The sequence below is a fragment of the Bos grunniens genome, chromosome 25 (assembly GCF_055505025.1).
Source record: "Bos grunniens cultivar Pamir isolate PY7600 chromosome 25, Bosgru_T2T1.0, whole genome shotgun sequence".
NCBI lineage: Eukaryota > Metazoa > Chordata > Mammalia > Artiodactyla > Bovidae > Bos > Bos grunniens.
Window position 1 is genome coordinate 40,736,987 of NC_141189.1, and position 24,411 is coordinate 40,761,397.

A 24,411-nucleotide genomic window follows, 5' to 3' on the forward strand; every position below is an offset into this window, starting at 1 on the left:
CGGTAGGGACAGGGCCCAGCCTCGCACATCAGACGTGTCTCCTCCTCTGTTTCTCCTCCTGTGTCTCCTACACGTGTGCCCAGCCCTGGACGTTCTCGGGCTCCTGTCCTGCCCTTCCAGGGAGATGGCGGAGAGGAGGCCGGGGACAGCAGGCTTGTCTGAGGCCACCCCCTCCTAGGAGCCAGGGTCAGCGGAGCCGGTCCAGCCTCCCCGGAGTGGACATGGAGCCACGTCATCCTGCAGGCAGCTCGTCATCCCTGTGTCTGGGAGACCCAGGGCCAGCTCACTCCCTCTTCCCAGAGGTAACTGTGGCTCACGGACAGTAGAAATTCCCGGGATCATGGTGATACCACAAAAAAAGCCTTAATTTGTTATGTGTTGAGTAGGTCAAGGAAAGTTGAATAGTGAGTTTGGTGTTATTGAAATTTCTCTGATGAACTCAGACAGTTCCAACATGGTTCATTAGCAGAAACTAACCCCAAGGACCCCAAAGGCAATCCTCCTCGGTGATGGGGTCAGCAGCATGAGCTGAGGGCTGGAGGTCAGCTCATGGTTGGAGCTAGAAGCTCCTTGAACATGGCCCCCCAGGTGCTGGCCTCTGAGTACGACCACCTGTTAGACTCGCAAGCGCAGACTTCCTGTGCTTGACTGCAGGGCGGGCTGGCGTGAGCTTGCTTATAGTGTAACCAGGGAGAGGGGGTCGGTGTGTGTCAGACTGTCATGTTCATGGGGTCCCCAGTTGACCTTGACCCAAGCAAGGGAACAGAACTGAAGGAATAGTATGACTTTCCAGTTCTCATAGAGCAGGTCCCTACAGATCAAGTCAACCCATAGGATTCTCAGATAATTTCTGGGCAGAGTGGGGCCACCTGGAGAGACTAAACGTCTGCTAAAGAGAGAACACGGGGCTTGAGTGAAGAATTAGAAAAATGAAAGGGATGTGTCCACATTGTCTACCAAACTGACGACACCGATCATACTCATTACCATTCACTCAAGAAACCTTTACAGGGTCTTCCCTGGTGGTCCAGTGGGTAAGATCTTAAGCTCCCAATACAGGGGACCCAGGTTCGATCCCTGGCCAGGGAACTACATCCTGTATGCTGCACCTAAGAATTTGCACATTGAAGCTAAACATTCAGCATTTTGCAACCAGGACCCGGGGCAGCCAAATAAATAAATAAGTAAAAATATTTTTAGGTAAAAATTAAAAAAATAAACATGGTGTATTAATCAGTTAAAAAAATAGAAATAAAGAAAGAACATTTACAAACATCTGCTGTTTTGCCAGGAGCCTTTTCTGGACACTGACCACATCAAGGTGTATAAGATAAAGGTCTCTCCCTTCGTAAGCCCAGAGTATTTCCTGGGAAAGATAATCAAGTAAGCAGAGAGCAATGCGAAAACTTGCCAAAGGCAGGGACAGAGGCTTACCTTCTGGTTGTGTGTGTTTGGGAGGGGATGATAAAGAACAAATGGACCAAATACTATGCTAAATAGTCATAAATGTCCCGGGAAAAGAGAAAGCAAGAAAAGGAACAAGAAGGGAGGGAAGGGACGTTGCTGTTGTAAACAGGATGATGACAGGGTGACACGTGAGCAGGTACTGGTAGGAAGTGAGGGAGTGGCCGTGCAGTCCTACGGGGGAAGAGGAAACTGTGGGTGCAAAGGCCCTGAGGCAGGAACGCGCCTGTTGTGTTCCTGCGCCCGGCTGGGAGGCCAGCGACGCTGCCGCAGTGACCAAGGAGGACAGAGGTGAGAAGGGAGGCCGAAAGGATGACGTCATTCACTCCGATTAGGGTTTGCAAGAGAGGAATGATGGGATCCGACTTCAGTCTCTTGTTTTTCTTTAAAGCTGGAGTCAAGCAAGGACTTTTTTTTCCCCTGCTGCTCACGGGCTTTTTCTAGTGCAGTGAGCGGGGGCTACTCTCCCTTGCGGCGCACAGGCTTCTCATGCGGAGGCTTCTCTAGTTGTGGAGCACAGGCTCTGGGCACGTGGGCTTCAGTAGTTGCAACACTCGGGCTCGGTACTTGTGGCGCATGGGCTTAGTTGCCCCGCAGGATGTCCGGAATCTTCCACGACCAGGGATTGAACCGGTTTCCCCTGTACTGGCAGGCGGATTCTTAAGCACTGGACCATCAGAGAAGTCCCCGACTTTGGTTTCAGGAGAACCACCCTGGTTGCTGTGTTGAGAACAGCCTGGAGGGAATAACAGCAGAAGTAGGAGGGACCAGACAGGAGGCCATGACAGAAACTGGGATAAAGAGGAGAGGGGCTTGGGACGGCGCGGGAAGGAGTGACCAGGTCTGGACATATTTTGGAGATGGGACAGAACCCACAGGATTTGCTGATGGCTTGAACTTAGAGAATGAGAAGAAGAGAAGAGAAAGGAAGACTACATGTTTTTGTGTTGGGATTTTTGAAAAATCAGTTTTATGGAGGTATGGGCTGCCCTGGTGGCTCAGATAGTAAAGAATCTGCCTGCAATGCAGGAGACCTGGGTTCGATCCCTGGATAGGGAAGATAACCTGGTGAAGTGAATGGTTACCCACACTCCAGTATGCTTGCCCGGAGAACTCCACGCACAGAGGAGCCTGGTGGGCTACAGTCCATGGGGTCACAAAGAGTCAGACACGACTAAGAGACTAACACTTCCACTTCATGGAGATACAGTTTACATAGAATAAACGTCATCATTTTTTAAGAAATGCAATTCTTTAAAAAAAAACAATTTATTTATTTTGGCTGCCCAGGCTTTAGTTGTGGCACGCGGGATCTATTTCTCTGACCAGGGATGGCGCCCAGTTCCCATACATTGGGAGCGCAGTCTTAGCGCTCCAGAAAAATCCCCTCGAAATCACCATTTTTGTATAAACTATAGTCCTACGAGATTCGGTAAATGCATTCAGTCAGGTAACCATCACTGCCATCAAGATATAAGGCAGTTCCGTCATTATTTAAAAATCCCCCCATGCGCCTTTGGGGGCAGTCCTTCCCCCACCCCAGCCCCTGGCAGCCACCCATCTGCTCTCTGGCCCTGCAGCGCTGTCTTTTTCAGCACAGCGTCGTATAGATGCAATCGTGGTGCGGAGCCTCTGGAGTTCCGCTGTCTCTCCTCAGCAGCATGTGCTTAAAATTCACCATGTTGTGTGTGCATGCGTGCGTACAGAGTCGCATCAGTCGTGTCTGACTCTGTGATCCTGTGGACTGTAGCCCACCAGGCTCCTCTGTCTATGGGATTCTCCAGGCAAGAACACTGGAGTGGGTTGCCATGCCCTCCTCCAGTGGACTTTCCCGATCCAGGGATGGAACCCAAGTCTCTTACGGCTCCTGCATTAGCAGGTAGGCTCTTTACCACTAACACCACCTGAGAAGCCCCGTGTGGAGTATAGTTTGTTCCTTTTTGCTGAGGAGTAGAATCTACTGAATGGACGGACCACAGTTTGCTTATCACAGCTGAAGAAACACTTGGGTTGCTTTCACTTTTTGTCGATTCTGAATAAAGCTGTTACAAATATCTGCAGACAGATTTTGTGTGAGTATGTTCTCTTCTATCTTGGATCAGCCTTAGGAGTAGGATTGCTGCGTGGATAGTCAACCTTATATGAAACAGTGAGCATCTTTTCCCCAGGGGGTGAGATCACTTTTCACTCCAGTTGCTAGGTGTTATTGCCGACCCTAGGCGTTGTCTGTATTCTGAGGTCCCTAAACTGAGCGGTTGGAAGGAAGGACGGTTGCCTTGTGTTGAGATGGGAAATTCCATCAGAGGAGCAAGTTTGAGAGGGAATACTGAGATTTGTTTGGAGTCATAATAAGGCTGAGATGGCTATATGATATGATATGTACCAGGGGATGTTGAGTATTTGAGTGGACATGGGGGAGAGAACTCTGGAGTCACCTTTATGGATGGTGGGCAGAACTGAGAAAGCAGATGCTATCACCCAGGGATACAAGGAGTTGAAGGAGCAGAGAAGCCCCAGCACTGAAGTTGGGGTATCCACCACGGAGAGGGTGAGAAAATGAGGAAGAACCAGCAAAATAGACTATGTTCTGTGAAAGTGATTATTCCCTACTCAGCATGAATTGAGACAACTGTGTCCCTGAAAACTGGTATTTGCCCTGGTTTGTCTGTGCGTAATTGTTTCGTGGCTGCCGACAGGAAATCAGACCTACGCGCCCATTGCGTCAAGGTTGAGAGGTGATGCAGATGAACTTGGCCCCCACAGTCTGACACACGCTGCCCTCCCCCGTGCCCTGATTGTGCTCTTACTCACTAGCTCACTGCCAGTCTGCCTGGTGTCGTCACGTGAGGTCTAAGGTTGCAGGCTTTGAAGGTCCTACTCACAGCCCAGTCCTAGTTCCCGTGAGCAACTTTGTGATGCTATGAGCACAACCACCTGGGCACTGGTAGCAAAGTTTGGCTCGAAGCTGGGAAAAACCATTCTCTCCACCTTTATGTAGAATCCCACACTCCCCAGGCAGTCTGGGGAGCTTGGGGAGATGTTGCTCTTGGCCTGGAGATTGATGAGCTTATAAGGGCACCATCTACAGGGGCAATGATGAAATTCCTTCAGTTGCCACCTCGGGCTGCAGCATTGACTGGGAGGCTTTGAGCAGGAAAGGGAGAGAAAAAAAGAAAAAAAAAGACTTACTCTTTTAATATTTATTTATTTACTTACTTTTTATTTGGCTGTGTGGGGGCTTAGTTGCCCTGAACCTACATCCCCTGCATTGCTCAAAAAGCAATGGATTCTCAAAAAGACTTGATAATTTGCTCTTGAGTAAGCATGACATGAAAACCTGAAACTAATGGGGGCACCCCCTGAAGGTCCAAAGCTCTTGTGGGCAGCTGTGAGCTCAAAACCTTTATAATCTGTTTCCATAACAACGAAAAGAGTTTTCTGTAAAAAGCCAAAATTTTTCTGTAAATCTAAAACTATTCAAAAGCATTTAGCTGCAGTAAAAGAATATCTGACCAGCAGTGGCTTAATAGCACACAAGAAGGATACAGGCAGATTCTCAACCACATCCTTACACCCACAGCTTCTGAATCTTTATTCACTGTTAATTTAGCACATCAATTCGTAGCCTCATGGTGATAAGATGGCTGCTAAAAGCTAGGTATTACATCTGCATCTTAGAAGGAGGATGGTGGGAAAGGATCATGCCAGCTGAATAGGTCCCTTCTATCAGAAAAACAACAACAACAACAAAGTCTTCCCAAGAAACCACCCATCAGATGTCTGCTTCCATGGCGACCTTGCAGGAGACTTTGGAAGGGAGTATCTAGCTTTCCCAGTCTCTTTGGTAGAGGAAGCAAGGGAGGGGCATTGGAATGAGTTTTGCCTTAGCCAACCAAAGGAGTCTGCCACCAAGGGGGCTCAAATGTGTGGCCTTCTCAGAGGCTTCGGTTGCGACGGCATTGGAGGCAGGGGTGGAGGGTGGTGAGGGATGGGGCACGGGGGAAGCTGAGGCACAAGAAGCCGGGGGCCAGACAACAGAGATGGAGACAGAGAAAGGGTAAGCAGACAGGGGCAGGGCGTGCGGGAGCGAGGAGCAGAGGGAGACCCTGGCGGACAGGGGGGAAAACGAGGCAGGGAGGGCGACGGACGAGGTGGCAGAGGACTGAGCCCAGAGGGGGGGGAAGGGGATGAGGGAAGCGTGGCGACAAAGAGGGACACACAGAGGGAAGGGGCCACACCGGAGCCACCTGCTCGCTTCCCAGGCTGGTTCCCAGGCCAGATCAGCGTTTGTTTACTCGCTTAACATTTCTTTCTTTATCGGGCTGTCCCAGGTCCCAGTGGCGGCATGCAGGAGCCCCACTGTAACACCAGGGCCTCTCTAGCTGCGGCACGCAGCTCTAGAGCGTTTGGGCTCGCTAGTTGCAACATGCGGGCTTAGGTTGCCCCGAGGCATGAGGAATCCTAGTTCCTCAGCCAAGGATCAAACTCAAGTCTCCTGCATGGGAAGGCGGATTCTTAACTACCAGGCCAACGGGGAAGTCCCAGTGTGTGTTAATAAGAGCAACCCCACAGCATTTACCTCGATCTGATATTAACCAGATGCGTGAGTGGGTGCCAAGTTGACTCAGGCGTGTTTGACTCTTTTCCACCCCATGGACTGACTGCAGCCTGCCAGGCTCCTCTGTTGATGGGATTCTCCAGGCGAGAATACTGGGGTGGGTTGCCATGCCTTCCTCTAGGGGATTTTTCTGATAACCCAGGGATCGAACCTGAGCCTCCTGTGTCTTCTACATTGCACCCAGATTCTATATCACTGAGTCACCAGGGAAGCCCAGTATTAACACAGGGGTGATTAAAAAAAAAAAATACGAACGAAAGTCTTAAAAACAGTGCTGCCAGTAAAGGATACCTACCTACCAACCACATCCGTACTGCCTTCTCGAGTCCACTGCACTGAATCTTTCACTGGGGGCCCTGAGGCAGCCATGCATCTCTGTCTCCTTCACGGCTGGGCCTATGTGTCTTCCTGTTGGAAAAAATCTCTCGCACACACTCAGCAAACCAACCACCCAGCCCTCTCTCTGTATGCTGGGAAGCCTGGGTGGGGCTGGCACAGGGTCCCAGAAAGGGCTCGGCCTCCCAGGCCCTGGGAGGAAGGGCAGACCTTGGGAAAGGGGAGCCTGCGTGAGCACTAGCTGGTCCCAGGCAGACCCCCTGGTGGCCTAGGGCTGGGCTCCCAGCCCCACCCGTGGGGGCAGCTGAGGTGACTCAAGGCTCCCCCAGCCCCCAAGCAGAGACCTGCTGTCTCATTGTTTTTCTCCTCCGTCCTTCTGAGGGAGGATTCAGAGAGTCTGCAGTGAGTCACTCGGTGAGTCACCTTCTGGGAGCCCGGCTGCCTCGGCCCAAATCTGAGACACCTGGTTCTGCGGGCCGGGCGGAGGGGAACACCCCACTCTCTTGTGTGTTTGGGGGGTTCTCCCAGCCAGCCCCATTTCCAAAATTCAACAGGCAGGTTGTGGGCCTGCCTGGCCCTGCAGCCCCACCTAGCTTTCAGGTGACAGAGCTGGGCCTCCTGTCTCCTCTCCCTGCTGGCCTCCCTGGTGGGAGGGGGTTATGAAAGGACAGTGCAAAGGTCAGAGGTCAGGATGTTGACTCCTAGGTGGGTAGGACGCCTGGCTCCCTGGCCAGGCCACCATTTAAACTGCTACCTGCCTGCCCCCATTTTAACCCCAACCGGATCCCTGCTGACCAATGTCCACATACCCAGGGGACAAAAACAGGAACTGGGGAATAAATAATAAATAAATGGGTTTCCCTGGTGGCTCAGACGGTAAAGAATCTGCCTGCAATGCTAGAGGCCCGGGTTGGATCCCTGGGTTGGGAAGATGCCCTGGAGAAGGAAACGGCAACCCACTCCAGTATTCTTGCCTGGAGAATCTCATGGACAGAGGAGCCTGGCAGGCTACAGGCCTTGGGGTTGCAGAGTTGGACATGACTGAACGACTCAGAACGGGGAATAAATAATTTATTGAAGTTGGAGGAATAAATAAGATACGTGGGTGCGGTTACAAATAACTGTAAAAAGCGTTGACGTGTATATACACAAAGGCGGTCCGGGCCTAAGGGGTGGGGCCTGAGCCCGGGGAGGGGCGGGACCTCCCGCGGAGGCGATCCGGCGCCGGGTCGCGGGCGCCCCCCAGAGGTAGACGGCTTATTTACAACGGAGGAGATGGCAAGAGGTCTCCCCGGGTCCCTAGTCCGCGCGGCGCCTCTCGGCCCCGCGAGGGCGCCGCGCCCCCAGGGCCCGACCCCGGCGGCCTGTGGGCCCGCCCCGCTGCGAGCGCCCGCGGAGCTGCACTCCCTGCACGATCCTCTGCACCCAGGAGCGGTGGGCGGCCAGACTGATGTAGACCCCAGGCCGGTTGCGCTGCGCACAGCCCTCGCCCCAGCTGATGACGCCCGCCAGCAGCCAGGTGCCCTCGACCTGGCACATCAGGGGGCCTCCGGAATCGCCCTGCGGAAAGGAAGGAAGGTGAGGGGTCCGCATGGGCCAAGGGGTGGGCAGAGCCCAGCACCCGCGCCGCAGCAGGTGGCAGACGGGCCATTTCTCCAGACCCTGGGGCCTGGACCCGCAAAGCCCTAACTAGCGCCCCGGGGCAGGGAGGGCCCCCTTCCCAGGCTCACTCCTGGTGAGAAACACCTAGTGCTAGACCTTCTCCCTCACAGCCCTGGAGGCATGGAGCGAGGGTTGTGATCTGCCTCACTGATGAGGAAACCACGGCTCAGAAAGAAGAGTGTCTCAGACCGGGTGTGCAAGGTCCCACAGTCCGCCATCCTCCTCCCTGTAGCCCGCTGGGGGGTGCCAGGACCACAGCACCCCCTCCTTGGATGCGGCTCCCTGAGAACGGGGTCAGGCACACCCCATTCTCACCATGTCTGATGTATGAACAAAGGCAAGAACGGCTCAGCCAGGCTGGGGCCGGGTTCTGTAGGCATCTCTCTAGGGGGACTGCCAGGTCAGGGCAGATTCTAGACGGAGGCCCAGCAAGGTGAGGGGTGATGGAGCTGAGTGGGGCAGGGCCGGGAAGGAGGAAAGTGCTCACCAGACAGGCGTCGCGCTCCCCCTCCAGGTAGCCAGCACACAGCATGTCCTCCGTGATGGCGCCCTGCCCGGCTCCCCGCCAGTACAGGCGGCTGCAGGTGGCTGAGTCGATGATGGGGACCTTCAGCTTCTGGAGGGTCTGAGGGTGGGACAGGGGCACTGGGAGCAGAGAGGAGAGAGTCAGGCTTGGGAGGCTCTCCTGCTGGCCTCCTCAGTCCCCGCCATCCCCCTTAGGAGCATTTCTCAAAGGGTAAATGGATCAACTCTGTCAGGCTCGGCCACGATGCCCGCAGAAAACCCAAATTCCAGGACTCCACTCTGGACCTACTGAATCCTAAAGGAGTGTGCAGCTTGAAATTCTGAACCTTTAATGAGATCTCTGATGCCCACAAGAAGGTTCAAACCAATGACCCTGCTTGTCCTGTCTCAGGCACTACTTTATCCAGGTTGAGGACTGCTACAGACTAATGGCCGCTTGGTGTTGAATGTTATCCAGACTTGAAGGACCTCCCCATCCCCTAGAGGGATTGCAGACCCTAGGGTTGGTTGGTCAGGTTCCCCAATCCATAAATCCAGCTTTCACAGGAGCCCCTAAGAATGACCATGGGGAGGCTGGCTGAAACTTCAGTGTCAGTGGGATTCCCCAGATACCCAAAATGGTGTCATTTCTCTTAATTCTTCTGAAATCTGGTTAAGTCCCATTTTCTTACATTTTGTCCTTTCTTAGTCTCTCCTCTCTCCCTCTCTCTCTATACACACACACACACACACACACACACACACAATACAGCCTTTCTGCTTCTTACTTTCTAATCTGCTCTGTGTTCTAGATGAGGTTTTCCAAACTTCCAGACTTGGGTTGTCAATTATATTTTACCCTTCTGGAGATTGCATTTTTTTTCCTGGGAATTTTGCCTGCAATTGTGTCCTGATGCCACCAGGGGGTACCTATTTCTGACTTGGAATCTCAGGGCTGTTTTCATATTCACCGGCTTGGGCTTGGCCCCATAGAAATCTCTAGTGGGTGTGCTCAGTCACTAAGTGGTGTCTGACTCTTTGCAACCCCATGGACTGTAGCCCTCCAGACTCCTCTGTTCTTGGGATTTTCCAGGCAAGAATACTGGAGCAGGTTATCATTTCCTTCTCCAGGGGATCTTTCCAACCCAGGGATAGAACCGGCATTTCTGGTGTCTCCTGCATTGGCAGGCGAATTTTTAACCACTGAGCTACGTGAGAAGCCCCAGAAACCTTCTATCAGTCTCTCCTATATCACTTCATAGCCTGGTTGATCTGGCAGTCAGAACACAGCTTAAGTTACCTTTTAACTAGAACTGATCTGAAGTTGTCCACCTTGGTTTCTAGGTCATCACATCTCTGGGCTGCAGACCATCTTTTTTCCTCTGGATCATGCTCGGCCCCTGGCCTTTGTTCTTTGCCACCCATGGGACCTGTATCTCCCAGTGTTTGCTACCCTCTGTCCCCACCCACCCCCGCCCCGGAAGAAGCCGCACCTCCATCGTGGACGCTCCCCCAGCCGGCAATCCAGCAGTTGGTGTCCGGAGAGAGCTGGACGGTGGAGTCGGGCAGGCAGATGGGCAGGACGCGCTCAGAGAACTGGATGGCGCGCTCCAGGCGCACCAGGGCGATGTCAGCGCGGGAGCCCTCCTTCCAGGAGTACACAGGGTGGGGCTGTGCCCAGGCGATACCCACCTCCTGGGACCTTGGGCCAGGGTTCCCCAGCTGCCAGGCTCCCAGCAGCACAGAGAACTGGGTTGGTTTGTCCAGATTACTAAAAGGAAGAGGGTTGGGGTTGGCATCAGCCCAGGAAGGGCCTGGGGAAGGGTTTCTGAGGAATGGCATGCACATGAAGGCCCCTGGAGCACAAAAGGGGGGCTTCCCTGGTGGCTCAGTGGTAAAGAACCTGTCTGCAATGCAGGAGATAGGGGTTCGATCCCTGGGTCAGGATGAACCCCTGGAGAAGGGAATGGCTACCCACTCCAGTATTCTTGTCTGGGAAATCCCATGGACATTGGAGCCTGGAAGGCTATAGTCCATGGGGTCACAAAGAGCCAGACAGGCCTGGGGACACACACTGCGTGCAAAAGAGGCTTCTGGGTGGAAGCCAGAGCTCTCCTGAGGGACTCAAGACCGGCCAGAGGCCTGGAAACCGGGGCTGGGTGGGCAGCCTGGGGTCCGGGAAACCGGGTGGAGGGGCGGGCGGGGCGCACGTACTCCTTGAAGCAGTGGGCGGCCGTGAGCACCCAGCGGCTGGTGAGCAGGGAGCCCGCGCAGTGGTGGGTGCCGTTCTTCCGGATGCTTACAACCCAGGGCCACTCGGCGTCCGAGCTGTCCTCGCCTCCCACGATCCGGTTCAGCTGCAGGCGCTTCCCGCAGGCTGGGGGGCCTGGCGGTAAGGGGTCTGTCAAAGTCTGGGCGCTGTCTATCCCCCTTCCAGCTCCCCTTCCCCGCTTCGCGCACCGAGGCCTGTGCACCGCTCTCCCTTCAACCCGGTCTGGCCGCCTGCCCGCCTGCCCCTTCCGTCCTCTGCCCTCCCCGAGCTGGGCACTTCATCCTCTAGTCCCCTGGTCCTTTCAGCTGCTAGGGCGGCTCAGTCACTCCCTGCTCCACACACACACACACACACATACACACCCCGCCTCTCCTCCTTGACCCTCTGGGCCTCCTCTCCTGGGTGCCTTCTTCTCCAGCTCAAACCCTCTCCTGCCCCACTGCCCACTCCTGACCTGCCCCCGACAGACAGACACACAGGCTTCCTCCCCCACTGCTTCCCTGAGGTCAGCTCAGACTCACCGGCTGTCTTGACAGCATCCATGGTGGCTGAGGGCAAGAGAAAGAAAGGGTCAGGCCGGTGGAGGGGCTCTCCCGTGCCCTGCAACCCTCCCCAGTGGCTGAGTCCCAGGGCCTCAGGGTCGCGTTGCCCGGGTGGGGCATTTCCTGGAGCCTGGGCAGGGCTGGCAGAAACCTCAGGCCCTGGCTGTGAGCGGTGGCCTCGGCCTCCCCGTAGCTTTGTGTCCAGCCTGTGCCCTGGGGGCCGTGGGGGCCAGGTCTGGTGGGGGGGGTCTCACAGGGGGTGAGCATGAGAACCCAGGTCTGGATGCTGCCTCCCCAGCAGTGGACTGAGGAGACAGGGGAGACAGGAGTGGAGGGGAAGAGGGTAAAGCAGAAGCCGAGCCAAGAGCCCTGAGCGCTGACCGGGCCTACGGGTACCTGCAGTGTTTCCTGTGCTTCTCACGGCTGCAGGGGAAACTGAGGCTCAGAGCAGGCAACTTACAAAACAGAGCGAGACAGCAGAGGGGAGGAGAGGAGGGACTCAGCAGGACCAGGGAGGAAGTGCGGGGTGGGCAGTGGGGGAGGTCCAGGCCAGCAGGCCCACAGGACTCACCTGGAGCGGCCAGAATCAACAGGGAGGCCAGGACCCCGAGGCAGGGCGCCCCCAGGGTGGGGGGAGTCGCCGGAACCACCATGGCGCGCTGACGGGAGTGCCTTGTTCCCCTGCAGGCCGCCCTAGGTTTTATCCTGGGAGGCGGAATGCCGTCGGACCAGTCCCCCGAGTGAGTGGCGGTAGGTCACAGGGAGGGGTGGGGCTTCAGGGAGGAAATAAGCCGTTAAGGGGTCTGGGGGGTGGGCTTCCAGCTGCTCCCTCTACCTGGGGCCTGCATGGGGCTCTGCAGGGGCAAGCAGGGACCCTGGGCCCCGGGGTCTAGGCTGGGCCTTGACGTTGACTGGGGGGGCGGGGCAGAGGAAGGCCCCCCAAGCTTGAAAGGGAGGCGCTGGACCCTGCTGGCCGGGAAGCTGGGTGTGGGCTGTTGGGAAGGCCCCGGGGGCCTTGGGGTGGGGGTGGGGGCCGATGAGGGGCTGCCAGAGGCTCCCTAACGGGCCTGTGACTCAGCGGGAGACCTGGCTCAGCCCGGGGCTCCGGATCCCGTTAACCCACTTCCCGAAGGCCCATGAATCAGGCCCCCAGGAGCCACCTGTTCCGGGTCCCCTTTCCTGTGGGCCCCGTCACTGGGTAGCCAGAGGACTCATCTCACCTGGATGTCTGAGACGCCCAGGTAGGGCAGCCAGCTATCCAGGCAGCCAGCTGTCCAGGCAGCCGAGATGGATGTGGCTGCCTGCAGAGGCCAGGAGGCCCCACAGCACCCCCAGCCCCTGGTCTCCCGGGACCGCCCCCCCACTCCTCACTGGGGTCAGAGGGCTGCTGGGTGGTGCTTGATGGGAAGCCCCAGGAGCGGGGATGGTGTTGGATCCAGGTGCTTCCCTGAGGAGCCTGCCCGCCTGATCCCGGAGGCCCCACCCTGCAGTCTGCCCTCCAGACACCCGCACCCCAAGCAAGAGGAGTGGGGCTGTCTCCAAGACAAACTGTGTATCTCTGACCTTGTGTCATTTCATCCACAAACTTTGCGCTGGCCTTCGCTGTGAATGGACATTACAGGGGGTAAACTAGTCCATCCTAAAGGAAATCAACCCTGATTATTCATTGGAAGGACTGATGCTGAAGCTGAAGCTCCAATACTTTGGCCAGCTAATGTGAAGAACTGACTCATTAGAAAAGACCCCGATGCTGGGAAAGATTGAGGACAGGAGGAGAAGGGGACGACAGAGGATGAGATAGTTGGATGACATCACCGACTCAATGGACATGAGTTTGAGCAAGCTCCAGGAAATAGTGAAGGACAGGGAAGTCTGGTGTGCTGCAGTCCATGAGGTCAAAAAGAGTCAGACCCGACTTAGTAACTACTCTGTTTCATCAACTATGCTAAAGCCTATGACTGTGTGGATCATAACAAACTGTGGAAAGTTCTTCAAGAGATGGAAATACCAGATGATCGTACCTGTCTCCTGAGAAACCTGTATGCAGGTCAAGCAGCAACAGTTAGAACCCTGTATGAAACAACCGATTGGTTCAGGATTGAGAAAGGAGTGCGACCGGCCTGTCTGCTGTCACCCTGTTTATTTAACCTCTACACTGAGCTCATCATGAGAAATCCAGGCTCGATGAGTTACAAGCTGGAATCAAGATAGGCAGGAGAAACGTCAACAACCTCAGATATGCAGGTGATACCACTCTAATGGCAGAAAGCAAAGAGGAACTAAAGAACCTCCTGATGAGGGTGAAGAAGGAGAGTGAAAAAGCCAACTTACAACTAAATATTAAGGAAAACTAAGATCATGGCATCTGACCCCATGACTTCATGGCAAATAGAAGGGGAAAGGGTGGAAGCAGAGACAGATTTCCTCTTCGTGGGCTCTATAATCACCGCGGATGGTGGCTGCAGCCATGAAAACAATAGCCACCTCCTTTAGTCTGCAAAGTCTCTATTATTATTCCCATTCTACAGATGAGGAAACTGAGCCCACTTAGGGAGGTTAGTGACTTACCCAAGGCCTCCCTGCTGGTGAGTGGAGGAACCCCGAGGTGAACCCCGTTTTGGACGCCAGTCCAGTAGACGGACCAACCGGGCTCAGAAGTGCTGGGTAGGTGGGAGTCCAGGGGAGGCACATGATGTTGGCAGGGGACGAGGGCAGCGAGTGAGGGCTGCCCAGAAGAGAGGACCTTGAAAGGGAGGCTGGGACTTCCCTGGCCGTCCAGTGGTTAAGAATCTGCCTGCCAGTGCAGGGGAAACCTGTTCGACCCCTGGTCCTGGAAGATCCCACATGCCTCGGAGCAACTAAGTCCACGAGCCACACTGACTGTGCCCTCGCGCCCTAGAGCCCACGCTCTGCAACAAGAGAAGCCACCACCTTGAGAACACGCTGCAAGGAAAAGCAGCCCCCGCTCGCCGCAACTGGAGAAAGCCCATGCACAGCGATGAAGACCCCACACAGCCAGGAGTAAATAATTTTCCTTTTTAAATGGGAGAGGCTGAAGGAAAGGCTGGAATTGACCCTGCAGAGGCTGGGGATGGGGGCCGCAGGGGAGAGAAGCCCAAGGTTGGGGGAGAGAGAGAGGGAGTAAGCGCCTGGTGGGTGAGTCAGGGCGCTGGGAGGGCTTGCCATGAGGGTCCTCAGTGGGCAGACTGCCCACCAGGGCTTCTTCCAACACCACGGCTTAGCCAGCACACATCCTGCACCCCCTCAGAGCCTGCCCACCTTCTTGGGCTGTCAGGGCTTCTGCAAGCCTGCGAGACTCCCTGGAGATGGTCGGTACCAAGGTCGGTCCTTGGTATCTTACTGGCCCCTGCTTTCAGTGGGGCGGGCAGGAGACAGCTCAAACCTGGATCCAGAGGTGCCCTCCTGCTGCGTGGAGGCCCTTGCTCCACTCCACCCAAAGACAAGGCCAGGGTGGGGCGCCCGACTCACTCACCTCTGTCCCAGGACTGGGGGCAGGGAGACTGCGGGGAGACAGGGTGGCCTGGGTGAGGGGCACCTCCACTGGGATCCGGGCCGCAATGCCAGCGAGGTGAGGGGAGGGCGTACCCCCCGGCCCCCTCCTCCACCCGCTCTCTGGCCTGGGTCCACCTCTGCGCCCCTCATGTTCCTCCAGCCCACTCCCTTCCTGCAACTAAGGCGGCTGGCCTCCCCAGCTCACCCCGCAGGCATTTACTGGGCACCTGCTGTGTGCCAGGTCCTGGGCTGACATCAGGTCCTACCCTCAGGCTGCACACATCTCCCGGGGGTTGGAGGCAGGTGAGCAGGTAATGACAGCATGGTGTCCTGGGCTGATGGGCACAGAGGCCTGGGACGGGGGTAGGAGGGAGGGGGTGGAGGGTGTGGACCCTGGAGGGCGCTCCTGAGGGTGGGTGCCCTGTGCTGCGACTCCCAGAAGGACGGATGGTAAGGAGGCTCCCCACGGACCTGGGTTGGTACTTGGTGCCCACTGGTGCTCAGTGGATGCTTGTCCAGTGAATAAACCAATGAGGGAGACTTGAGTCTGGAGAATTCCACTGGGGACCGGCTGCGCCACCCCCTGCCTCTCTGGTTCCTCTCTGTGCCAGCTTCTCCTGCCATTCTGCTCCACTGCCCAGGTGACCCAAGGGGCAGGCATGTGCCCTGAGATGTTGCTGTCCTCGAGACGGGGTGGCCAGGAAGATGGGGAGAAAGGAAGTCCAGAAAAGCCAGTGGAAAATTCCTGGCACAAGTCCTGGAAAAGGGACACCCCCAGACCGGCTCCCCAGTTCCCAAGGAGTGGAGCCCTTGGCCTGATCCAGCATTCATTCAAACAGAATATTCATCGAGTCCCCACCCTGACCCTGCTGTATGCCAGACGCATGCCAGGCAATCTGGCTGGGCATCTCTTCGCCGGGACTGGAGATGGATGGGCTGCCCACCCTGCCACCCACTCTCCGTGTCCCTGCCAGGCCATCTCGGGCCGCTGGTGAATTTGCAGGGAGCTGGGAGTGGCAGGTAGGGCTGCAGAGGTACCCTAGGGCAAGCCGCCAGAGCCAGCAGAGTTCAGTCCAAAGGAGTGACTTGCGCCCCACCCCTTCCCCGGCATCTCAGCTGTGGGCACCGGCCGGGCAGGGCAGACATCCCTTGATGTGATCGATAATGATCAGGAGTATCCCTTCAGTATCCAGCGAAGTCTACTGAACACCTGCTGCAATACAGCTGCGAACAATCCTGAAGCCATCCTGCCCCTGTGGCAGAGATGCCAGTGGGGACAGAAGAAACAATATGAGCTCATAAATCTAATCTAGAGAATCCCATGGACGGAGGAGCCTGGTGGGCTGCAGTCCATGGGGTCGCTGATTGTTGGACACGACTGAGCGACTTCACTTTCACTTTTCACTTTCATGCATTGGAGAAGGAAATGGCAAGCCACTCCAGTGTTCTTGCCTGGAGAATCCCAGGGACAGGGGAGCCTGGTGGTCTGCCATCTACGGGGTCGCACAGAGTCAGATACGACTGAAGTGACTTAGCAGCAGCAGCAGCAGTAGCTGCTCAAGTCTATGGGGTAAATCAAAGCTGGAAGGCGCTCTGGTGAGGGGGTGGGGATGACAGGGGGTATGGGAGGCGGGGGGCGGGGTGGGGGTTGTAATCTTAAGTCAGGAGCCCGGGACAGTGCAGCCTTGAGCTAAGGCTGGCAGGACAGGGCCAAGATCAGAGCCCATCCCAGCTGCAGGAGGAGCCAACTCAGAGGCTCGGGTGAGACTTCCCTGGTGGTCCAGGGGTTAAGACTTCGCCTGCCAATGTGGGGAGCACAGGTTCAATTCCTGCTCAGGGATCGGAGACCCCACATGCCACATGACCACAAAACAAAAGCTCGGGTGGGTGGGACTGGGGGTGGCCTGGCCCGGCCGTCTGGCCACCCTGTGGAGGTGACTCTGAGCCTGGCTCCAGAGGACGAGCTGGGGACACTATGAGAAGACGTGGGAAGAGCGTTCCGGGGTCAGAGGCCACATGGCTCAGGGCACAGGCACAGGGTGCTCTGAACAGAGGCCCCTGGACCACCAGGGTCCTCGTGGACCCACCTGCAGAAGGGAGCCTTGGCTTGGGGGCAGGAGCCCCGCAGACAGAAACCCAGCAGACAGCACCGGCCGCGGGACCTGCTCTCCCCTCTGGGGCTTGTTCCCACGCTGTCCGGCGCTGGCTCTGAGGTTGCAAACTATTCCGTGAGGAGAGGTTCGGTCTCTGAGCGGGGGAGGAGAGCCTCGGGGGTAGGGTGGGGGCCACGCTGAACTCCAGGCAGGCCACTCGGCTCTGAGACCAGCATGGCTGCGCACCAGGGTGGAATCCAGCCCTCCAGTCAGATCTGCACGCTTGTGTTTGTTTTTTCAATTGGCCAAATCCACACTGAAAAAAAAAAAAAACCTGGGGGATTCCCTGGCGGTCCAGTGTTAAGACTCCATGCTTCCAATGCAGGGGGGGACAGGTTTGATCTCTGGTCAGGGAACTGGATTCCCCATGCCACGTGGTGTGGCCAAAAAAAGCAATCTGTGTTTTGGCCAGTGCTGCTGTGAACAGGAGTGTACAAGTGCCTGAGTCCCTGCTTGCGTACTCATGTCCACGGCAGCCGAAAAGGTGAAACAACCCAGTGTTCACCAGCGGATGAATGGAGAGAGAAAAGGTGTTCCATTGTGTCCTATTCAGCATAAAAAGGAAAGAAGCGCTGACCCCTGCCACAACACAGCTGAACCTTGAGGGCATTATGCCGGGTCAAACAGGCTGGACACAAGAGGACAAGTACTGCCTGATTCTAGCGGCCTGAGGTCCCTAGAGCAGCTAAATTCATAGAAAGCAGAGGGTGGGGGCCTGGGGCGGCGGGAGGGGCATTGGAGTTAGTGTCTGACGGGTAAGGAGTTTGTGTGAGAAGATGAAGAGTTCTGGAGACGGAGGGCTGCCCAACACTGAACGTACATAATGCCATCGGCTATACACTTGAACGTGGTTAAAATGGTAAATCTGTATATTTCACTACAACTGAAAGATGGAGAAAGAAATCTGAATGTCTACCTTTTCATGAACCTCAGGAGAAGGGGCAACACCAGGCCCCGCTGGGCTGAGAGGCCTGAATCCATCGCAACCTTCCCCCCACCCCTGCACTCTGTGGTGCTGGTCAGGCCATTGTGACTCTGGGCATCTCTGCTCTCGGAGGGCAGGGCCTGGGACAGAACAGAAGCTCTGTCCCCATTGGGTGATGAGTAAGCCCCCAGGGCAAGCAGAGCACTCTGAAGGAGCCAGGGACACAGCGGCGGCTTCTTGCAACCAGGCCTCAGCTTACCCATCTGTGGAGAGGGCCTGTCAGCACCGCCATGCCTCTCATGATCCTGCCGGAGAAGGGCTGGCGGCTGCACGGGGCTGAGTGCTGACTGAGCAGTGGTCAGGCTGTGCAGTCTGCAGGCAAGGTTTTCTGGGGCACTAGTGGTTTTGAGGAAAGTGGCCTGGCTGGTCTCAGGGACACTGCTCAGTTCAGTCAGTTCAGTCACTCAGTCGTGTCCGACTCTTTGCCACCCTATTGGCTGCAGCATGCCAGGCCTCCCTGTCCATCACCAAACCCTGGAGTTTGCTCAGACTCATGTTCATCGAGTCGATGATGCCATCCAATCATCTCATCCTCTGTCGTCCCCTTCTCCTCCCACCTTCAATCTTTCCCAGCATCAGGGTCTTTTCAAATGAGTCAGTTCTTCACATCAGATGGCCAAAGTATTGGAGTTTCAGCTTCAGCATCAGTCCTTCCAGTGAATATTGAGGGCTGATCTCCTTTAGAATGGACTGGTTGGATCTCCTTGCAGTCCAAGGACTCTCAAGAGTCTTCTCCAACACCACAGTTCAAAAGCATCAATTCTTCAGCACTTAGCGTTCTTTATAGTCCAACTCTCACGTCCATACATGACTACTGGAAAAACCATAGCATTGACTAGATGGACCTTTGTTGGCAAAGTAATATCTCTGCTTTTTAATATGCTATCTAGGTTGGTTATAACTTTTCTTCCAGTGAGCAAGCGTCTTTTAATTTCATGGCTGCAATCACCATCTGCAGTGGTTTTGGAGCCCCCAAAGATAAAGCCTGCCACTGTTTCCACTGTTTCTCTATCTATTTGCCATGAACTGAGGGAACCAGACGCCATGATGTTAGTTTTCTGAATGTTGAGTTTTAAACCAACTTTTTCACTTTCCTCTTTCACTTTTATCAAGAGGCTCTTTAGTTCTTCGCTTTCTGCCATAAGGGTGGTGTCATCTGCATATCTGAGGTTATTGATATTTCTCCTGGCAATCTTAATTCCAGCTTGTGCTTCATCCAGTCCAGCGTTTCTCATGATGTACTCTGCATATGAGTTAAATAAGCAGGGTGACAACATACAGCCCTGATGTACTCCTTCCCTGATTTAGAACCATTCTGTTGTTGCATGTCCAGTTCTAACTGTTGCTTCTTGACCTGCTTACAGATTTCTCAGGAGGCAGGTCAGGGGGTTGGGTATTTCCATCTTCTTAAGAATTTTCCACAGTTTGTTGTCACACCAGCTGGCATTTTGTCACCTTCCCAACTAGGACACCCTTCCTTCCTTCTAACACACTTCTGATCTGTCCTGAGAGCTTGGGTGTTGTTGCAGAAACCAGTACTTGAGAAACCAAGCCCCACACTCAGAGTTGGAGAACTCAGGTTTATTAAGCCAGCGGGCCCAGAGGAGTTAACACTCCAAGCTCTGAACCTTGGACAAAGGGGCTACAGAGTTTTTATACATGAACAGGCATGATTAAACGGGTTTTTGGGTTTGCAGGGATTGGGCAATTGCAAAGAGCAGGACAAGGGTGAGTGAGATAATCTCCAGTTTCCAGCATTGTGAGTCCCCACTTCCCGAGACCCATGTGATCCAGACTTTGCAAGGAGCAAGCTGAGTTACAGAGGCTGAAGGACCAGGAGGTTAAGTAAAATTTTGCCTTTTCCTCTTCATTCCCCCTTCTCGATGCTTCTGTCACTCGTACAAAGCATCATCTCATGTTTTGGTAGGACATTCAGAGCTCCCCATCGTTCAGGGGGCTATGTTGAGCTATGACCATTTGTAACTTTATGGATTTAATTCAATAAGTTATGAACTGGGAAATAGCACTGAGAATACAAGGGTCAGAGAAGAGCACTGCGAAGATCATGAAGAGAGCACCGGTTAAAGGCAGAAGCCACGATGCCCAGCTCCAGATGTTGCAGTTATCCCAGGAATTTGCTAGTTCCTCTCTCCTTTTTATGATTCATTCCCTTAGCTGTTGGGCCATGTCCCTGACTATTCCTGGTTGGTTTTACGTAAAAGCAACATTCTTCATTTAAGAAGAGGCAGAGTCCTCCCTTTTCAGCTGTCAGTAGGTCTAGCCTTCTCCTATTCTAGGGAATCTAATTGGTCCTACAAGGCCACTAAAGAACTGGCCACTCTCTCAGTGTCGTCTGTGAAGTCCTTGGATAGCGTATGGTAGAAGGTGGTTGATGAAGCAATTCCTCCTATTCCCATGCCTGTCCCAGCTGTGATTCCCAGACCAGCTAGTAGGGGTATAGACTGGATGGCTCTTTTTGACCGCGTTTGTGCTGCCAGAGGTACGGTGACAGTCTGGTTGTCAGGGCCAATATTCATCTGGGGAGTGAGGAAAGCCAAGGCGCAGATACCCATCCAATTGACAGGTAGACATAAGTAAGCATCTGTCCCACGAAGAAAAGGCCCTGATGGGCAGCATCTTATTGTGTTTGTGGGAGGATGAGTGGGCCACTCACCTTTTAAAGTTTGATTGCACTGGTCCCTGGCTAAATGGCCTACAGGTTCAGTTCCTCCATCATTCGTAAAGCATTCTGGAGCCTTTTGAGTTAACACATTTGCCCTTAAGACTGGCCCTTGTAAGAGTGGATCTACAGGAGTTCCTATGGCTGTTGCATTATTCAATGGTACTGGTGTAGCTAAGTACCGTGGAGCGCCTAAGGATGAGCAAAGCCAGCAGCAGTCCCTGGCCAGCTGGGGCTGGTGTCATTAACAAGGCGATGAGCTGCGTTGCAAACCCGGTACAGACAGGGGTCTAGGGGGTGAACTCTGTGACCTGGTCCCACTGCCAGCAGCAGAGCCTGACTTTTCAGGGCAAAGTTGGTCCATGATTTCGTTTGTCTGCATTATTGTCCCTGCCAGGAGGTTCTTCCAGTTGGCAGACAGACACCTGTTCTGGGTTGTAACATCTGCGTGGCATTTGGGGGTAGAAGGAGGCGCAGGGGCATGGTGGCGATGCCATGGTGTTGGGATGCCGCCCGGGGTTTGGATCCTCTGGTGGGGGAAAGGCAGCGGCAGTGGGGGCGTGACTGGAAACATTTTCGGCACCCAGGACATACAGTGCATGGTCATGGAGGCAGTGGGTGATCGGCCTATAGGATTGGCTATCTATACATTGTTCTAGCTGTTGGTTGAGTAAGCGATTTTCCAAGGGTTGACTGTAATGTTGACAGGTGCATGATGGATAAGGAACGGCACCATGTCACAGCAAGGGACAGCAAGGGGCTGCAAAGCAGCCTGCACATAACAGATAACTGAACACTAGCAAAAGGTTCCCCCATCTTCAGGTTGTCATGGCTACAGCAACTGAGCCTATTGTGAAGGGGGGTTCAGCTATACTGTGAACAGTTTAGTTAGTAGGGACAATCAATCATAAAAGACATCTAATAAGAATGAGGCTTCCCACTCTGATGAGATAACAGACAGCTAACCACAGCTTCTGACCCAAATCCCAGTCTTGGGGTGTGACTGAAGCTAGTCCTATATCGAAGAGCACAGCAAAACTAGCAATCAGGGGTAGAGGCAGGGTTGACAATGAAAATCCATTGATATTTTCATAGCTGGATCCTCAAGCTTCTGCCGTGCGTTGACCAGCCAGCTGCCGGAGTGTGGCTGGAGCAAGGCTGAAGAATTCTCATGCTTCTGCCGTGCGTGGGCTACTCAGCTTCCGGAGTGACTAGAGCAGGGCTCAGTGTCTTTCATGGGTGAGGGCCGTTGGAACCAGACCTTGAGGAGGTTTTTGGGGTCCCGAACTGCTTTCCAGCTGTCCTCATCACAGGAAGCTGCTGCCTTCTTGACTCTGGTGTGGTGGGTCCAAGGGATGATGCCTATAACATTAACAGCAGTAGGGGTTGCCAGGACGACCATGTGAGGGCCTGACCAAACTGGCTGAAGTGGGGTTTTTTTTTTTTTCTAAGCTTTAACCTATACCTCATCTCCTGGCTGATAGGGATGAAGCCAATTGCCCAAAGGAATGGGTGTCCTTTCTAAGGTTTATCGGAAGATACCGTGGAAGACTTTTCCCAGGGCCTGGAGGTGTCGGGACATCTCCAGGTCAGCTAGTTGTTGGTGGTCCCCCTTGAGCTTTTCTATCTCGGGGGTGGTCTCCCGTATAAGATCTCCAAGGGAGAAGAGCCTGAGGACCTCGGGGTGCATTTATGGAGGGAGTGCACAGAATGATAAGGCAGCTTGTTCCAGCACTGTCTGGGTGTTGGCCGAGGGGTATTCTTGTACTACTGTAGCGGGAATTTCTAATAATGTACTTTCACAGTCTTGAGAAATTTCGTAGAAATAGGACCTGGAAAAACAGCAGATATCAAGAAACTGTGTTGATGATATATCAACAATGATGAAAACCATTTTTCATGTTTTTCTTCGAATAATTGTCTTGTTACAGACCCCAAGGCCAGACCCAGAAGGGAGTATGACTGGGATCATGAAAGCATGGACCTTGGAACATCGGGTTGGCGTCAAGTATGAACGCTGCCCACGCACTTGCTGATTGTTCCTGAGACTGTCCCAGGAGGGAACAGCCTGGGGTGAAAACAAGGGGATCTGGACTGTGTCAGTGTAGTGTCTTGGGAAAGATAGATCAAAGAGAGTTTTGTAGTCTGCAGTCAGGAATAAAAGCTGGACGCAGAGTGGACTCTGCACCTCAGTCCAATAGAGGCTGCAGGTCCCCTGACCCATTGCACCAGATTTTTCATGTTCTCTTTTCATTCTCGTCACTCGCTCCTGGACCTTTAGGGCAACAGGTGCCTGGAGCCCAACACTGGGCTGGAGCGCAAGACCGCTACAAGCGAAAGTGAAAATACAGCGACGCAGAACCTGAGACGGTTGAGAGGCCTCTGAAAATCCCCACTGGTAAATCCTCAGGCACTTAACTAGGGTTAAAATGGGAAATGTTGAGAGTGCAGAACACTATCGCCCATGTATTTGTTAATTAAGACAGCTCTTGAAAGCAGGAGGAGCTTCTATTAGTGAAGGGCAATTATTAGAATTGTTACAAAGTGAAGTCGCTCAGTCGTGTCTGACTCTTTGTGACCCCACGGACTGTAGCCTACTAGGCTCCTCAGTCCATGGAATTTTCCAGGCAAGAGTACTGGAGTGGGTTGCCATTTCCTTCTCCAAGAATTGTTACAAGCAGTGGATAAATATTGCTTCTGGTTCCTGCCAATAGGGACCTTAGATTTAAAAGTCTGGGAAAAGGTTGGAGCCGAGTTAAAGAAAGAACATACAAGAGGAACTCTGCTCCCTGTTTCTATTTGGAGAACATGGGCACTAATTCAGTCAGTACTGTAGCCTTTGCAGACTTCTGATTCTTTTGATGAAAGCGATGATGACTCTTGAAAAAACCGCAAAATCAATATAGCGAGGCCAGTCATCAAAGTATGTTCAATCAAGGTTATATACCAAGATTGGGACTGGGCAAAAATCAAAAAGGAAGAATTTATCCTTTGCTCAAGATTTCAAACTGCCCCCTTTTTCACCAGTGGCCACTGCTCCTATTAATCTTCCTCCACCCACCTATACCTCTTAATTGGAAAACTGATCAACCTGTGTGGATAGAGCAGTGGCTTCTAAAACAAGAAAAATTGGAGGCTTTACGTAAATTACTTAATGAACAACTTAGCAAGGGACATATTATTGAGTCCTTTAGCCCTTGGAATTCTCCAGTGTTTATTATACAAATCTGGTAAATGGAAAATGCTTACTGATTTGAGAGCTATTAATGCTGTTATTTGGAGAAGGCAATGGCACCCCACTCCAGTACTCTTACCTGGAAAATCCCATGGACAGAGGAGCCTGGTAGGCTGCAGTCCATGGGGTAGCTGAGAGTCCGACACGACTGAGCGACTTCACTTTCCCTTTTCACTTTCATGCACTGGAGAAGGAAATGGCAACCCACTCCAGTGTTCTCGCCTGGAGAATCCCAGGGATGGGGAAGCCGGGTGGGCTGCCGTCTATGGGGTCGCACAGAGTCGGACACAACTGAAGTGACTTAGCAGCAGCAGAGCAGCAATGCTGTTATTGTTGCTTTAATGGGTGCTTTACAACCTGATCTACCTAATCCTAATATGATTCCAAGAAACTGGCATTTGTAATTGATCTCAAAGATTGGTTTTTACTATTCCTTTACACCCTGAT

At 53.9% G+C, this 24,411-nt stretch overlaps 1 protein-coding gene and 1 long non-coding RNA gene across 2 annotated transcripts; both read right to left on the minus strand.

Moving 5' to 3' along the window:
• Positions 1 to 2,656: 2,656 nt before the first annotated feature.
• Positions 2,657 to 6,796, minus strand: LOC147345617 (uncharacterized). Its single transcript, XR_015154884.1, has 2 exons — positions 6,378 to 6,796; positions 2,657 to 4,608 (listed from the first exon to the last, which is right to left on the minus strand). It is a non-coding gene; the product is annotated as an uncharacterized LOC147345617 (long non-coding RNA).
• Positions 6,797 to 7,472: 676 nt separating this feature from the next.
• PRSS22 (serine protease 22) lies at positions 7,473 to 12,115 on the minus strand. Its single transcript, XM_086376202.1, has 6 exons — positions 11,970 to 12,115; positions 11,378 to 11,404; positions 10,799 to 10,970; positions 10,078 to 10,355; positions 8,568 to 8,725; positions 7,473 to 7,978 (listed from the first exon to the last, which is right to left on the minus strand). Exons 1-6 carry the CDS (start codon positions 12,049 to 12,051, stop codon positions 7,718 to 7,720), a joined length of 978 nt encoding a protein of 325 aa, XP_086232328.1. The 5' UTR covers positions 12,052 to 12,115; the 3' UTR covers positions 7,473 to 7,717.
• Positions 12,116 to 24,411: the final 12,296 nt, after the last annotated feature.

What these genes read in the sequence shown, in the direction of transcription:
- PRSS22 (XM_086376202.1), bottom strand. Translation starts at nt 12,051, where the DNA reads ATGGTGGTTCCGGCGACTCCCCCCACCCTGGGGGCGCCCTGCCTCGGG. An exon ending in GCCGCCCACTGCTTCAAGGA is followed by an intron (nt 10,356 to 10,798) that starts GTACGTGCGCCC and finishes TCTTCCTTTTAG; the next exon opens with TAATCTGGACAAACCAACCC. An exon ending in GGGAGCGCGACGCCTGTCTG is followed by an intron (nt 7,979 to 8,567) that starts GTGAGCACTTTC and finishes TCCTTTCCGCAG; the next exon opens with GGCGATTCCGGAGGCCCCCT.